The sequence below is a fragment of the Budorcas taxicolor genome, chromosome 13, assembly GCF_023091745.1.
Source record: "Budorcas taxicolor isolate Tak-1 chromosome 13, Takin1.1, whole genome shotgun sequence".
Classification (NCBI taxonomy): Eukaryota; Metazoa; Chordata; class Mammalia; order Artiodactyla; family Bovidae; genus Budorcas; species Budorcas taxicolor.
Genome location: NC_068922.1, coordinates 59420744 through 59435526, shown reverse-complemented (window position 1 = coordinate 59435526; position 14783 = coordinate 59420744). Strand labels below are relative to the sequence as shown.

General features: G+C 45.3%; 1 protein-coding gene across 1 annotated transcript; it reads left to right on the top strand.

The window, feature by feature from the left end:
* Positions 1-8943: 8943 nt before the first annotated feature.
* MC3R (melanocortin 3 receptor) lies at positions 8944-9915 on the top strand. The gene has a single exon (XM_052651206.1). It carries the CDS (start codon positions 8944-8946, stop codon positions 9913-9915), a length of 972 nt encoding a protein of 323 aa, XP_052507166.1.
* The last annotated feature ends 4868 nt before the right edge of the window (positions 9916-14783 follow it).

The window sequence follows — 14783 nt, the reverse complement described above, 5'->3', positions numbered from 1 at the left end:
AACCAATCAAACAGGGTCCCTGCTTTCACAGAGTTTACAGTCTGGTAATAGTGATTCCCAAAATGTGACCCTCAGACAGATAGTCAGCATCACCTGGGGACCTGATGGAGACAAACTCTCAGATCCCATTCCACACCTACTGAGTCAGAAACAGAGTAGGGCAGGGCTTGGGGGGATTTGTGTCTTAAAGCCTCCCAGGTGAGTTTGACACATACTAAAGTCTGTGAATCACTGGTCCAGTATGTCTCTGTCTCAGCACTGGCAAACATTTCTAGTCTGCAAGGCTTACTGTCCGGCAATGTTAGCCAATCGATACTCTATGTGGAGAAAATTAGTTCCTGCTCAGCTGGTAAAGAATCCACCTGCAATGCAGGAGACCCCAGTTTGAGTCCTCGGTTGGGAAGATCCCCTGGAGAAGGTATAGGCTACCCACTCCAATATTCCTGGGCTCCCCCGGTGGCTCAGATGGTAAAGAATCCACCTGAAATGCAGGAGACCTAGGTTCAATCCCTGGGTTGAGAAGATCCCTTGGCGGAGAGCATGGCAACCCCACTGCAATATTCTTGCCTGGAGAATTCCCATGAACAGAGGAGCCTAGTGGGCTACAGTCCATGGGGTCACAAAGAGTCGGACACAACTGAGTGACTGAGCACACACACAGGCTCTAGAGGCGAGGTCTGTGTTCAAGACAAAGATATCTTACCAGACTTTCAGAAGCCTCCGTGCCTCCCCCCCGACCTTCCTACTTTCTTTTTTTCTGATTTCTAATTCATCACAGAACCTCTGGATAGTAATTTGCTGTCTCAGGAATCCCATAAAGACAGGGTTTTCTACACACAAATGCTCAAGTATTCTGCTCTCTAAAGAAGAGGAATCATTATAAATGAATACATTAATCTTGAGTTAGAATGAGTCAGTCACCAAAGAAGTGAGCATCTATGGGTACGCTAAAGATGTTCACCAGAGGACTTGAAATACTGATTAATAAACATGAGTTAGATGGGCTAATGCCTCCAAACACATCCACATTCTAATCCCAGACCTTGTGAATATATTACTTTACATGGCCAAAGGGACTTTGCAGGTGAGATTAAGATGGGTTATGGGGCTTCCTTGGAGGGTCAGACGATAAAGAATCTGCCTGCAATTTGAGAGACCCAGGTTTGATCCCTGGGTAGGGAAGATCCCCTGGAGAAGAAAATGGCAACCCACTCCAATATTCTTGCCTGGAGAATCCCATGGACTGAGGAGCCAGGCGGGCTACAGTCTACCGGGTCACAAAGAGTTGGACATGACTGAGAGACTAGCACTGTTACTTGTAAGTTATGGGTCACAGATGTAAAAAAAACAAATTTATGATTACACGGAAATCAACCTTGAATATTGATGGGAAGGACTGATGCTGGAGCAGAAGTTCCAATACTTTGGCCAGCCTGATACAAAGAGCTGACTCACTGAAAAACACTCTGATGCTGGGAAACATTGAAAGCCAAAGTAGAAGGGGTCAACAGAGGATGAGATTGTTGGATAGCATCACCAACTCAGTGGACATGAATCTGAGCCAATTCTGGGAAAGAGTGAAGGACAGGCGAGCCTGGCATGCTGCAGTCCATGGGGTCACAAAGAGTGGGATACAGCTTAGCAACTGAACAAGTGGTTACCAACGGGGAAAGGCAGGGAGGGATAAACTGGAAAATTGGGACTGACATATACACACTACTATATATAAAATAGATAACTAACAAGGACATACTGTATAGCACAAGAAACTCTACTCGGTACTCTGTAATGACCTATCTAGGGAAATAATCTAAAAAAAAAAGAATAGATATATGTATTTGGATAACTGATTCTCTCTGCTGTACAGCAGAAACTAATAGTTGATTGTAAATCAACTATACTCCAATAATTTTTTAAAAAATAAAAAATTTTTAATAAAAAATTTTTTAAAGGTGATGGGTCTAGAGATGGGAGTTGATCCTAGATTATCCTAGTGGGCCTACAAGAGTCCTTGTAGGGGGGCCGTAACAAAGTCAGAGTTGCAAAAGGAGATGTGATAACAGAGGCCAGCGTCCGAGGGAGATGGAAAAATACGGCACGACCGACTGGCTTTGACACGGAAGGATGAGGCCATGAGCCAGGATGTACAGGTGGCCTCTAGAGGCTGAGACATGCAAGGAAACAGGTTCTCTCCTGTCGCCTCCAGAAAGAATGGAGCCCTGCCAACCAACCCCTTTAGGATTTCCGCCCTCCAGAACTGTGAGAGAACACATTTTCTGATAGTTTTGGCTGCTAAGTTTGTGGTGATTAGTGAGAGCAGCTAAAGGACACTAATACAGGTGTGACACAAAGATGCCAGAGGCAGAGCAGGCAGGCTCCCACTCCCTCATCAGCACAGGCGCCACGTTGCTGCTGTTGAGTCCATAAGCTGTGCCTGACTCTTTTGCAAACCCCATGGACTGTAGCCTACCAGGCTCCTCTAACCATGGGATTTCCCAGGCAAGAATACCGGCGTGGGTTGCCATTTCCTTCTGCAGGGCATCTTCCCGACACAGGGATTGAACCTGGGTCTCCTGCACTGGCAGGCGCCACACGATGAAGCCTTGGAATTCTTCCAGATAGCCAGTATTTATTGACCTGAACTAGAACGCAAGAGTGAGTCAAATTCTTGGTTATAAATAACAGAACCCTCTCTGGCTAATTTAAACGAAAAGGAATTTACTAAATGATGTTGGGTAGCTCACAACCTCTCTAGGGAGGTCAGAACGTTGAGCTCAGAGGCCACACAACAGGAATGATGCCCGAGTTAGCCTTCTGGGCAGCCCCTCGTGTGACTGTCCTTGGTCACACACCGAGTCCAGGAGCTGGGGCATCGCTGCTGCCTTTGAAAGTAGCATGCTCCTCTCCCACATGAACTCCATGGCTGGCTCTCCTTGCACTACTTCTCTGTCAACACCTGCAAATGGCTAGATATCTTTCCTCGATACTCCAAGTATAGTCCATGGACCAGCAGCATCAGCACTCCCAGATCTATAGAACCAGAATCTGGATTTTGTTGGGATATTTGGGTGATTCAGACGCACAGCAAAAGGCTAAGAAGCTCCGGTCTGAGATCATCCAGGCCTGGTGTGAGATAATTCAGTGGTACAGTCCTCAGACCTGTAGCATCATCAGGGTAATGCCTCCCCGCCAAGAAACACAACACTCAGAACATAGGACTCTGGTGCTATAACAGGCAAGGAAACAAGAGGTGAGGAGAGTTTAGGGCACTCAATTCTACGATTGAAGAAAAGAATACAACTATAAAGTGCTAAGATTGATTTTTTTTTCAAGCAAGAAATACAGAGAGATTTTTTTGTATACCATGGAGGGTTTTGTATTCATCATATCTGGTAACCAGAAAAACTGGGAACAACATGGATCATTTATCTTCTAGACTCAGACTGCTTTTTATCATTAATTTGACTCGGTTGCTACAACTGTCAATCAACCACAGGAAAATGGACTTGGAGAAGCAAAATTTAACCCTAAGTTTCCAAAAGAGGTTCCAGCAGAGAGCAAAGAAAGAAAGTTCTTTTTAAAAAGCATGCACAAGGAAGTACCTTGACCTGTTCCTTGCGTTGAAGTGCTCAGAAAACAAAATAACTCACTCTCTATTTATAAGATCTTGAAATTCAAGAGAGCAGGAGCAGAGATTTGTTGTTTTGAATGTTCTTATAACTTTTATACTGAATTTTAATACAGAAGAATTTACATGTGTTGTTTTTTTTTTGTTTTTGTTTGTCTAGTTGATGTACAATATTATATTAGTTTCAAGTGTAGAGCAGAGTGATTTAGTTATATATTTTTTCAGATTATTTTCCATTATACAAGATATTGAATATCATCCATGTACTACATAGTAAATCCTGTTGCTCGTCCATTTTAGGTATAGTAAACATAGTAGTCTGTATCTATACAAACATAGTAGTTTGTATCCGTTAATCCCATACTCCTGATTTATCCCTCCCTGCTCCATTTCCTCTTTGGTAACCATAAGTTTGTTTTCTATGTCCATGAGTCCATCTCTGTTTTGTATGTAGAGTCATTTGTATTATCTTTTAGATTCCACATTTAAGTGGCATCATATGATATTTGTCTCTCTCTGACTGACTTCACTTAGTGTGATCATCTCTAGATCCCTCCAGGTTCCTACAAATGACAGTATTTCATTCCTTTTGATGGCTGAGTAATATTCTGTTGCACTGCATCTTCTTAAGCCAGTTGTCTGTGTGGGGGCTCTTGGGATGTTTCCATGTCTTGGCTATTGTAAATGGTGCTGCTATGGACACTGGGGTGCATGTATATTTCCGAATTAGAGCTTCATCTTTTCTGGATATATGCCCAGGCAGGAGTGGGATTACTGGATCATACGGTAACTCTATTTCTAGTTTTTTAAGGATCCTCCATTTTCCATAGTGGCAGGCCCAACTTACATTTCCACTTACAGCTGTTGGTTTTGCTTGTTTTTAATTTGAAAAATTGGAAAATGGAGACTTTGTGATCCAGAAGATAAACGCAGCCTCAATAAGCATATTTTGTACCGTCACATAGGGACAGAAAGTATATTAGTAATTGTCAGAGGCTGAGGGAAGTAGCAAACAAGGAGTGACTGCTAATGGAGACCAAGTTATGAAACTGTCCTGGAATTAGACAGTGGTGATGGCTGCGCAACCTCATGACGATGAAAAAAAATACCCCACTGAAACACATACTTCAAAATCATGAATTTTCTGGAATATATGTCTCAATTAAAAAAAGGTAAAGTGAGATTTCACAGGCATAAAAATATTAGGAATCTAGAGTCTGAGTAAAAATAAATCTTAGGGTGTTTTGCCTGACATCCCAATAGCCGGGACCCTGAACTTCCACCGCAGTGGGTGTGAGTTCAATCCTTGATCAGGAAACTAAGATCCCTTATGCTGTGCAGTGTGGCCAAAAACAAAATAAACTTAAATAAGTAAATCTTATTAAATAAAACTTTTTCAAGGCATAGGATTAAAATATTTGGACACTCAGACAGAAAAAGGCAACTATTGTGTGATATCACTTACATGTGGAATCTAAAAAAGGGTACAAATGAACTTCTTTACAAAACAAAGGCAGAGTCACTGATGTCAAAAACAAAGTACAGTGCCAGTTTAAAAGGAGCTGTGTCTGGGCTGCTCCCCCAGGAAAGCAGAGAGTAGAGCTTAAAGAAGACCACATCAACACTCATCGGGGATGACGGGATGAGGGTACCTCTGAGGATACAGATCTGAAGTGCCAGGCCCCGCCTGCCCACTCTCAGGGATGCATAAACAGAGAATGATGTCGGTGCTCAGCCCAAAGCAGGGGAAAGACCTCACAGTCTGAGCTTTACAGGTAAGACAAGTGCCCCCGAAACCACAGACCAGAACACTATAAACACACCTCTGGCTGTGACCCAGAGGGTGAGGAAGAGAAACCCCCATGAGAATTAGGATTTTCTTTTCCCCAATCTGGAACATGAGAGGTTTAGCATCAGAAATGAAGTCACTTTGTTCAAAATGAATACAAGTGTTTTTCATGCCCCTCACTCAGTTCACAGACTGGAATCCACGCTCAGATGCATTTTTTTTTATTTTAGTAGAAATTGAAAATGAGAAGACTATGCACAAATATTAGAAGTGTCATTCTCCCAGCACTCTCAGCTGAATATGGTATCTTTTACATCCTTGTCAATCTGAAGTTTGATTTGCATTTCCCAGACTCCACAGAAGGGTGAACATCTTTTCATAAATTTATCAGTCACTTGCATTTCCTCTTCAGCGAATTTCTATTCCTGTCTTTAGCCCCTTGTTCTAAGAGGTAAATCATCTCTTTCTTATTAATGTGTAAACATTCTTTGTATTGAAGAGATAGTAACCTTTGACTATGGCAAGTCTTTTCTTCCTGTTTGTCTTCTGACTTTGTTTATGGTGCCTTTTTTCACACTTAATTTATTGCCTATCCTTTTTTTTTTTTTTTTAAAGAAAACCTTTTTATTTTGTATCGGGGTACAGCTGGTTAACAATGTTGTGATAGTTTCAGGTAGACAGTAAAGGGACCCAGCCATACATATACATGTATCCATCCTCCCCCAAACTCCCCTCCCATCCAGGTTGCCACACAACACTGAGCAGAGTTCCCTTGCTATACAGTAGGTCCTTGTTGGTTATCCAGTTTAAATATAGCAGTGTGTAACATATGTAAGCAGAAGGCAATGGCAACCCACTCCAGTACTCTTGCCTGGAAAATTCATGGATGGAGGAGCCTGGTAGGCTGCAGTCCATGGGGTCGCTAAAAGTCGGACACGACTGAGCGACTTCACTTTCACTTTTCACTTTCATGCATTGGAGAAGAAAATGACAACCCACTCCAGTGTTCTTGCCTGAAGAATCCCAGGGACGGGGGAGCCTGGTGGGCTGCCATCTATGGGGTAGCACAGTCGGACACGACTGAAGTGACTTAGCAGCAGCAGCAGCAGCAGCAACATATGTAAAATGCCTATTTTTACTTGCAAATTTGCTGTATGACTCAGGGAACTCAAACTGGGGCTCTGTAACAACCTGGAGGAGTGGGAAAGGGGGGGAAGTGGGAGGGAGTTTCAAGAGGGAGGAGACATATGTACACCTGTAGCTAACTCATATTGATGTATAACAGAAATCAAGCCAATATTGAAAGCAACCATCAATTCATTAAAAATAAATAAATACAATAAAACAAATAAGTATAGCCATGTGCACATGTCCATCACAAACTCCCTATCCCTTTCCCCCTCTGGTTGCCTATATTTTCAATAAGACCTCTCTACCCCACAGTTTCATAAATATTCTAAGTTTTTATCTACTTTGTATGCACATTTCTTCTGTCTAATACACACCCAGTCACACTCACATCCATAGTTAGTGGATAGTTGGATAATCGGAACATCAGTGGACCAGTAATTGATGTGCAGGTATGCAGCAGGGGGACGGGGGTGGCAAGGGGACTCAGTGTGTCCAGAGTTTACATCATCCTCCTGTCCAACCTCACATCTGACATAAGCTAAGTATTAAAAATTGGGTGCTAAATTCTGCCTTTTATTGGGTTGGCCACAAAGTTCATTTGGGCTTTTTCCATTAGCTGGTACAGAAAACCTGAATGAACTTTTGGCCAACCAATACATTTTTCCAGCTCAGATGACATCTCTGTTCTCCCAGTTACTTAAGAAGGAAGCGCAGGTGTTCCCTGCACTGTTCCACATCCCATCACACTTAAATCTCCAGGACCCTATATCCTAAGGATCTCTGTCGACTCCTCCCTTTGCCCTGTGGCCACCTCCTTGCTTCAGGATGCCATCATCTCCCTGTGACTCTCTGCAGCCCTGGCCCCCCAGGCTCCTGACTCATCCCCTCCCACAGCAGTCTCCACCATGCAAAGGGGAATCTTTCTAAAATGCAAACCCCGCCTCCTCTTTCCCATAGCCCCCCCACTGCCCCACAGTCCAAAACTCCCACACTCAGCTGAGACTGTCCTTCAGGAGCCTGGCCCCTCTCGCCTTAAAATAAGAAGAAAAGCAGATTCATTTCTCAAATTGTGTCTCCCAGCTCTGCACTCTGGCCAGAGAAAACTAAAGTCCTTCGAAAAGCACCAAGCTCTCTTTTCTGTCAATCTCAACCTTGGCTCTGTTCTCCCCTCACCCCTTAAAAACTGAAAATGCACCTGCCCAGGTACTACCCCTGGGTGATTCTGTTTCAGAAGGTCAAATGCGATCCCCAGGAACACATTCTACAGATTCCCATAGCCACGTGTAGAACCACTGCTTTTAGCCTCCAGGCTGTAAGCATGTTATTCCCTCTGCCTGGAATCCTCTTCTCTCTCCATCAACCCCAGCTCTCACCTCACCACTGGGCATCACCTCTGTTCTTTGAAGTCAAAGCTTAGAAGCCCCTTCCTCCAGGAACTTCCCTTGATCAGCAGGTTAGGGGGCCCCCTCAGAGCTCCCCCAGCCCCTGGCATTCCCCAATTCAAGCATGCATCACACTGTAATAAAACTGCTGGATTTCTCATCTCCCACCCCAGACTCTGAGTCTGGGAGAAACAAGGATGGTGTGTCTGTCTTGCTCACCACTGAATTTCCTGCACGGGGCAGAAACCTAACACATGGAAGGTGCTTAATAAATGTTTGCCACCAAAAAAGAAAAAGAATGAACAAATAATACGTGGACGAAAGGATGGCTGTGGCCGTTTCCATGACAAAAACTGCTCAGCCCAGCCAGAGAACAGATGCGCGGTCTGACCTGCAGAGGGCAGTAGACTGCTTTTGAATCTCTGGGTCCGATTCCTGGGAGCCGGTTCTCCTGTCAGTCAGAGAGACGTCGGATGCTCAGTGGTCATTTCGCCGCTCTGAAGATTAAGTAGGAGTTGTTTGCCTCCAGCCAATGTATAAAAACTGAGTGTTTCCCCCGCCCTCCTTACAACAGGTACCACGTCCCCCGTCTTGCTATGAAAACTGCCGTAACTGTAGCAGCTAGTGGCTGGTTTTCTGTTCCCAGGTTGGGATGTGAGAGGGGGAAAGAAAGAGACAGAAGGAAGCCAAGAAGGGAGAGAGATAAGTTTCTCTAAAACTGATCGTCCTGGAGAAGCACAGGGAAGTTTTCTGTAGGAATCCAAGCCGACTTTTTCCTCTGTCTGTCATTCTCTCTCTCTCCCGACCTGTCTCTTTCTCTCCCTCTCTCCATCCTTTTATTCCGGGGAAAAACAAAATCTAACACTGGACAAGCTTGTACACTGGACAAGCATCTAAAACCAGGATCAGGGGGGAGATTTTTTTTCTTTCCTGAAAGCAGCAGCAACAGCAGCAGCCACAGCCTCAGGACCCTGCTGGAGCCCCCGCTCCGATCAGCCAGCTGTCTGTGAGCGATGAATGCTTCGTGCTGTCTGCACTCGGCTCAACCAATGCTGCCTAACAGCTCAGAGCACGTCGCTGCCCCTTCCTTCAGCAACCAGAGCAGCAGCCGCTTCTGTGAGCAAGTCTTCATCAAGCCCGAGGTCTTTCTGGCCCTGGGCATCATCAGCCTGCTGGAAAACATCCTGGTCATCCTGGCCGTGGTCAGGAACGGCAACCTGCACTCCCCCATGTACTTCTTCCTCTGCAGCCTGGCCGTGGCCGACATGCTGGTGAGCGTGTCCAATGCCCTGGAGACCATCATGATCGCCGTGGTCAACAGCGACTACCTGACGTTGGAGGACCAGTTCATCCAGCACATGGACAATGTCTTTGACTCCATGACCTGCATCTCCCTGGTGGCCTCCATCTGCAACCTCCTGGCCATTGCAGTCGACAGGTACGTCACCATCTTCTACGCGCTCCGCTACCACAGCATCATGACCGTGAGGAAGGCACTGGCCCTGATCGCCGCCATCTGGCTGGGCTGCGGCATCTGCGGTGTGGTGTTCATCGTCTACTCCGAGAGCAAGATGGTCATCGTGTGCCTGGTTACCATGTTCCTTGCCATGCTGCTGCTCATGGGCACCCTCTACGTGCACATGTTCCTCTTCGCCCGGCTGCACGTCAAGCGCATCGCCGCGCTGCCACCCGCTGACGGAGCGGCCCCGCAGCAGCACTCCTGCATGAAGGGGGCGGTCACCATCACCATCCTGCTGGGGGTCTTCGTCTTCTGCTGGGCCCCCTTCTTCCTCCACCTGGTCCTCATAATAACCTGCCCCACCAACCCCTACTGCGTCTGCTACACTGCCCACTTCAATACCTACCTGGTCCTGATCATGTGTAACTCCGTCATCGACCCGCTCATCTACGCCTTCCGGAGCCTGGAGCTGCGCAACACCTTCAAGGAGATCCTCTGCAGCTGCAACGGCATGAACTTGGGATAAGACGTGGGGCCGTGGCAAGGGTTCTCAGTCTGGTCACTTTCCACCCTCCAGCTGGCCCAGGTGTTTAGCAACAAGGCAGATTGCTACTTATAAGACAAACAAAAGAGTGTTACAGTCATGATCCTAGGTGTCTTTTTGTTTTTAAGCTTGCAGAGAGCCTTTGGTTGAAAGGGAAAAACGGTATCCAACAGGCTCTGTGAAAGGATGCCTACGTGGGTAAGTCACAAGCTCTGATTTCTCAAATAGTCCCTTGGGGGAATCCATGGAGGCTGCTCTGAGTGCTGTCTGCATTCATTTCCATGCACCCAGGGTCTTGGACCCCTGCCTGAGCCCTGCTTCCTACCCACTCCTTCATGCTTCAGCTCAGACAGACTCAAGGATTTGCCATAACAGTAAGGGTAGCTGGAATCTCCCCCAAGCAAACCTGTTACAGCTACTAACCCCTAGCTCGAATGGCTTTACTCTCATTTCATAAGAGACTAGACTCCTAGTCTATTACCCTATTTATGGTAAAAACAACTTCCTAAAAACAATGACCTCTTTGTGGAAGAAGTAATGCTATGCTGTTTGCCCCCCTTCTTGACTCCATCGCCACCCCCACCCCGAAAGAAATAGCATGGGAATGGAACCCACTTCTATTTTTGTTATTACTATTGTGTTATTCCATTTTGTACTATTACGGTTGTTTCTGTTGTTGTTGGGTTTGTTTGCATTCAACACAGGGCATCTTTCAAAACTCTAATGAAAGAGAGATAAAGTGCTTTGGAAAATCAGAACTTTCATACCCATGTACAAAGTATTTTGATGCCTTGCTATTTTAAGGTATATATTTCCCTATTTTAAAAAGGCGAATTTTTCCTATGGTTTCTTTTCTGTCTTTAAAATAAGAGAGGGAATTGTGGATGGGAGGGCATATGTCTCAAGAAATTGCTGGACTATAGTTTCAGGGAGTTAAACTCTGAGCTGCCTGTGACTTTCTTGAAAGCTGTTTTGCTCATAAGAACTGTGTCTCTGTCACGGGTTTTCTATGTGATGTGATGATGTATGACGGAGGATGGTTTCTGGTTCACCGTTCCTTTCGTTTGACATGGTGTTAAAGTTGGGTGACCCTGTTGTCAAGGTCTATACTGAATCAAGTAAAGAGATTCGCTCCTGTGAACACAGGGTGAGCCTTGCTGATGAGCTCTGTCCACAGGTGTGTGCTGCGAGCATCTGTGAGACCCCCTTCCTCCCCAGAGGACTTCAGACTGTACTTTCTGGTTGTCCCCACGTTCCCCTCTCCCACGAATTCTTACATTATGCTGTGTCTTTGGTATACAACTGTGTATTTTTCTTGTGCTGTAATATACTGAGGCTTTCTGTGCTTGATCTGTGCTAATGTGAACAATAGGATTTGTTTCTTGCTTTGGTTGTGATGTTTGGAAATAATAAAAAAAAAAAAAGGCTTTTGTGGCTGATAAACGTGTGTCATATTGAACCACACCACCCAGAAGCATCCCGCTGGCTTCTGCTCGTGGCCGTCTACTGCAGTTCTGAGACTATTTTGTCAATGGCATAAACATCCCCATTGACAGCGCTGCTGGCCTTTTCTAGGGCAATGCTTTTTAGCCAAACTACAAAACTCTCCCATTTAGTTTCCAAAAATATCAGGCTGAAATTCCTGGGCCAGTGTCTCTCTGCATTATTTTAATCAAGACACCAAATAATAGGTCTTGTCCACTGCCTCCCGGAAAATTGATGTGGAAAATGGGGAACCGAATTCTTTGAAAATAGTACTGACAGCTCTAGGGATTATGATGTCCTTTTTCTATGCAAACAAGATAAAAATAACGTACTTTGCCCTCTTTTATATTAGCTTTCACATTATTTCATTTATACTGTCAACAAGTCTCTGACATAGATGAGTCACTTTACAGATGAAGAACCTCTGTCCCAAACATGACTGCCCAAGAATGCCCAGCTACTTCGGGGTCTCTGTATATTTTGTGCCATGAGGCTGATGTCTTTTTGCACCAACACAATGCTGCCAACAGTTTTCCATAATCAAAACGGATCCAGCTGCCCTTTCTATGTACATTTTAGCCCAGAGCAGTGTTTCTGAACAGAAACATCTGCTGGAATCACCCAAGATCTTGCTCAAGCACTAAAGCTAATTCAACAGATTGGGAGTGAAGCCAAAGGTTCTGAGTTTCTTTTGTTTTAATCCTTTATTTTTTAATTTATTTTTAATTCGAGTATAATTGTTATACAATGTTGTGTTAGTTTCTGCTGTACAATGATGTGAATTGCCTATAAGTATACATACATCCTCTCTCTTGAGCTTCCCTCCCACCCCTCCCCCCAGCATCCCACCCCTCTAGGTCATCACAGAGCATCAAGCCGAGCACCCTGTGCTATACAGCAGCTTCTCAAAAGCTATTTGACACTTGGTAGTGAGAAGGAAATGGCTACCCACTCCAGTGTTTGCCTGGAGAATCCCAGGGATGGGGGAGCCTGGTGGGCTGCCGTCTATGGGGTCTCACAGAGTCAGACATGCCTGAAGTGACTTAGCAGCAGCAGTGTGTATATATGTCAATGTTACTCTCTCAGATGCTGAATTTCTGACTCTGACAAGCTCCCACAGGGTATGGCTGCCGGTCTGGGGACCACCTTTTAAATAGCAGGGACACAGAGCACTTTCGCATGAGCACAATGCTCAGTCAGATATACACATCACATGCAGTGCTGACCCCATGGCAGGAACTGTGCCAAGTTCCTTATGGGCACTTGATTCTTTGATCTCTGCGTAACCCCTTGAGGCAAACATGAGGCTCATCCTTATTTTACAGAGGAGCATCTGATACTCAGGGAAGTAAAGAAGTCTACAGAAACTCAGCTACAAGTGAAGAAGTGGAGATTCAAACTCAGGGTGTCCACCCACACCCCCAAGTCCAACCCAGACACCCTAGTGCCTCCCCTGGAAACAGCAGTGTTGAACGATGGCCTAATGACCCCAGAGGCTGCTGCTGCTAAGTCACTTCAGTCGTGTCCGACTCTGTGCGACCCCATAGATGGCAGCCCACCAGGCTCCCCCGTCCCTGGGATTCTCCAGGCAAGAACACTGGAGTGGGTTGCCATTTGCCTCTCCAATGCATGAAAGTGAAAAGCAGAGACATGTGCTACCATAGAGAGAGGCTTTAAGGACTATTTCTACAAACACAAGTCCAGACATTCATAACAGAGCCTCCATTGAGCTGTCATAAAAACCAAGAAGACAGGTCATCATTTTACTTGCTATGCTCTTCCAAAGTCTGTGGGTACCCGTGGGAGTGCATCCATTTCTGGGATGAATGACCCTGGATGTCAGGCTGTCACTCTCTCCTCCACAACCACTTCCCCAGATTTCGTACAGGAACCCACTGTGCATTTTAAGCAGTGGGACAGTCAGGTTCAAAATACGCTTAATGTTTGGAAATAAAAGCACATTCTATCGTCATTCATCTGTTGTGTTCAGTTTCACCCCCTATCGCCAAGGCAGAGTCACCAGGGGGTTTACTCCCAACACCCCTAGAAATCATCTCCTGTGGTCCTTATTTAAGTTGAACTTTTGAGCTTAATTATGATGCCTTTTTATAGGACTGGGGGCTACAACACACCCAAGCCTCCATGGATGAAAACATTTACCCACCCTCACCTCCACTACAATCCATTCTCCACACAGCAGCCAGTGCAATCATGTAAAGACCCAATCAGATAATATCACACTTCTGCTCAAAACTCTTCAGTGGCCTTGAATAAAATTCCACTTCCCTATCCTGCCCTACAAGGAGACCAGATCAGTCAATCCTAAAGGAAATCAACCCTGAATATTCTTTAGAAGGACTAGTACTGAAGCTGAAGCTCCAGTACTTTGGCCACTTCATGTGAAGAGCTGACTCACTGGAAAAGATTCTGATGGGAAAGATTGAGGGCAAGAGGAAAAGGGGGTGACAGAGGATGAGATGGCTGGAAGACCTCATCAACTCAACGAACATGAGTTTAAGCAAACTCCCAAGATAGTGAAGGTCAGGGAAGCTGGTGTGCTGCAGTCCTTGGGGTTGCAAAGAGTCAGACGCCACTGAACAACAACCAAGCCCTAAAAAGTCCTAACAACTGATTCCCTCCAGTAAGCCCCCAACCCTCCCCCAGGCCCGGCCCATACTCACCCCTCAGTTGGACTCAAACTCACTGTATTCATTCCAGCTTCAGGAACTTTGTACCTGTTGTTTTCTAACAAAATGCAGAATACCAGCAAACCCTTTAAATGAAGAACTCAACCTTTCTCACATAAAAACACTTATTTGAGAGCCAAATTCAGTAAATAACAATAATAGTAAAACTCATTACCTGGTATAATTATGTGCCAGACATTGGACTAAACACTTAGATATAGTAACTCATTGAATTCTCATGAAAACCCTAGAGATAATAAGCACACTTAAATGGAATCTTATTAACAGGATCATGGAAGAGGTTAATCATCCAGACCCGGGCTGCTCAGAATTTGGGGAGCAGAACTAGGACTCAGCCAGCCAGGCCCCTCAGTTCACATGTTGTCCACGGACCCACTGTGCAATGCAGCACATGGCCTGTGGCTATGCTCTCCAGGCTTGGATGGGCTTCAGCAGCTCTCAACCCCAGTAGAGAACTCTGTGTACTTTCTACCAGAAGTATTAATAATGAATACACAGAAAAATCCTTACACATTCTCCTTTTTGCCAGGTTTTCATCAGGCAACACAGAAAGCCTGTCTACCGCCAGAGGCGGCAGTTGAATGGAAGTGGGAAGCAGCTAAGGAGGTGAGTTGCTCAAGCCAAAGAAACACATTTTCCATGAAATACCTGAATAAC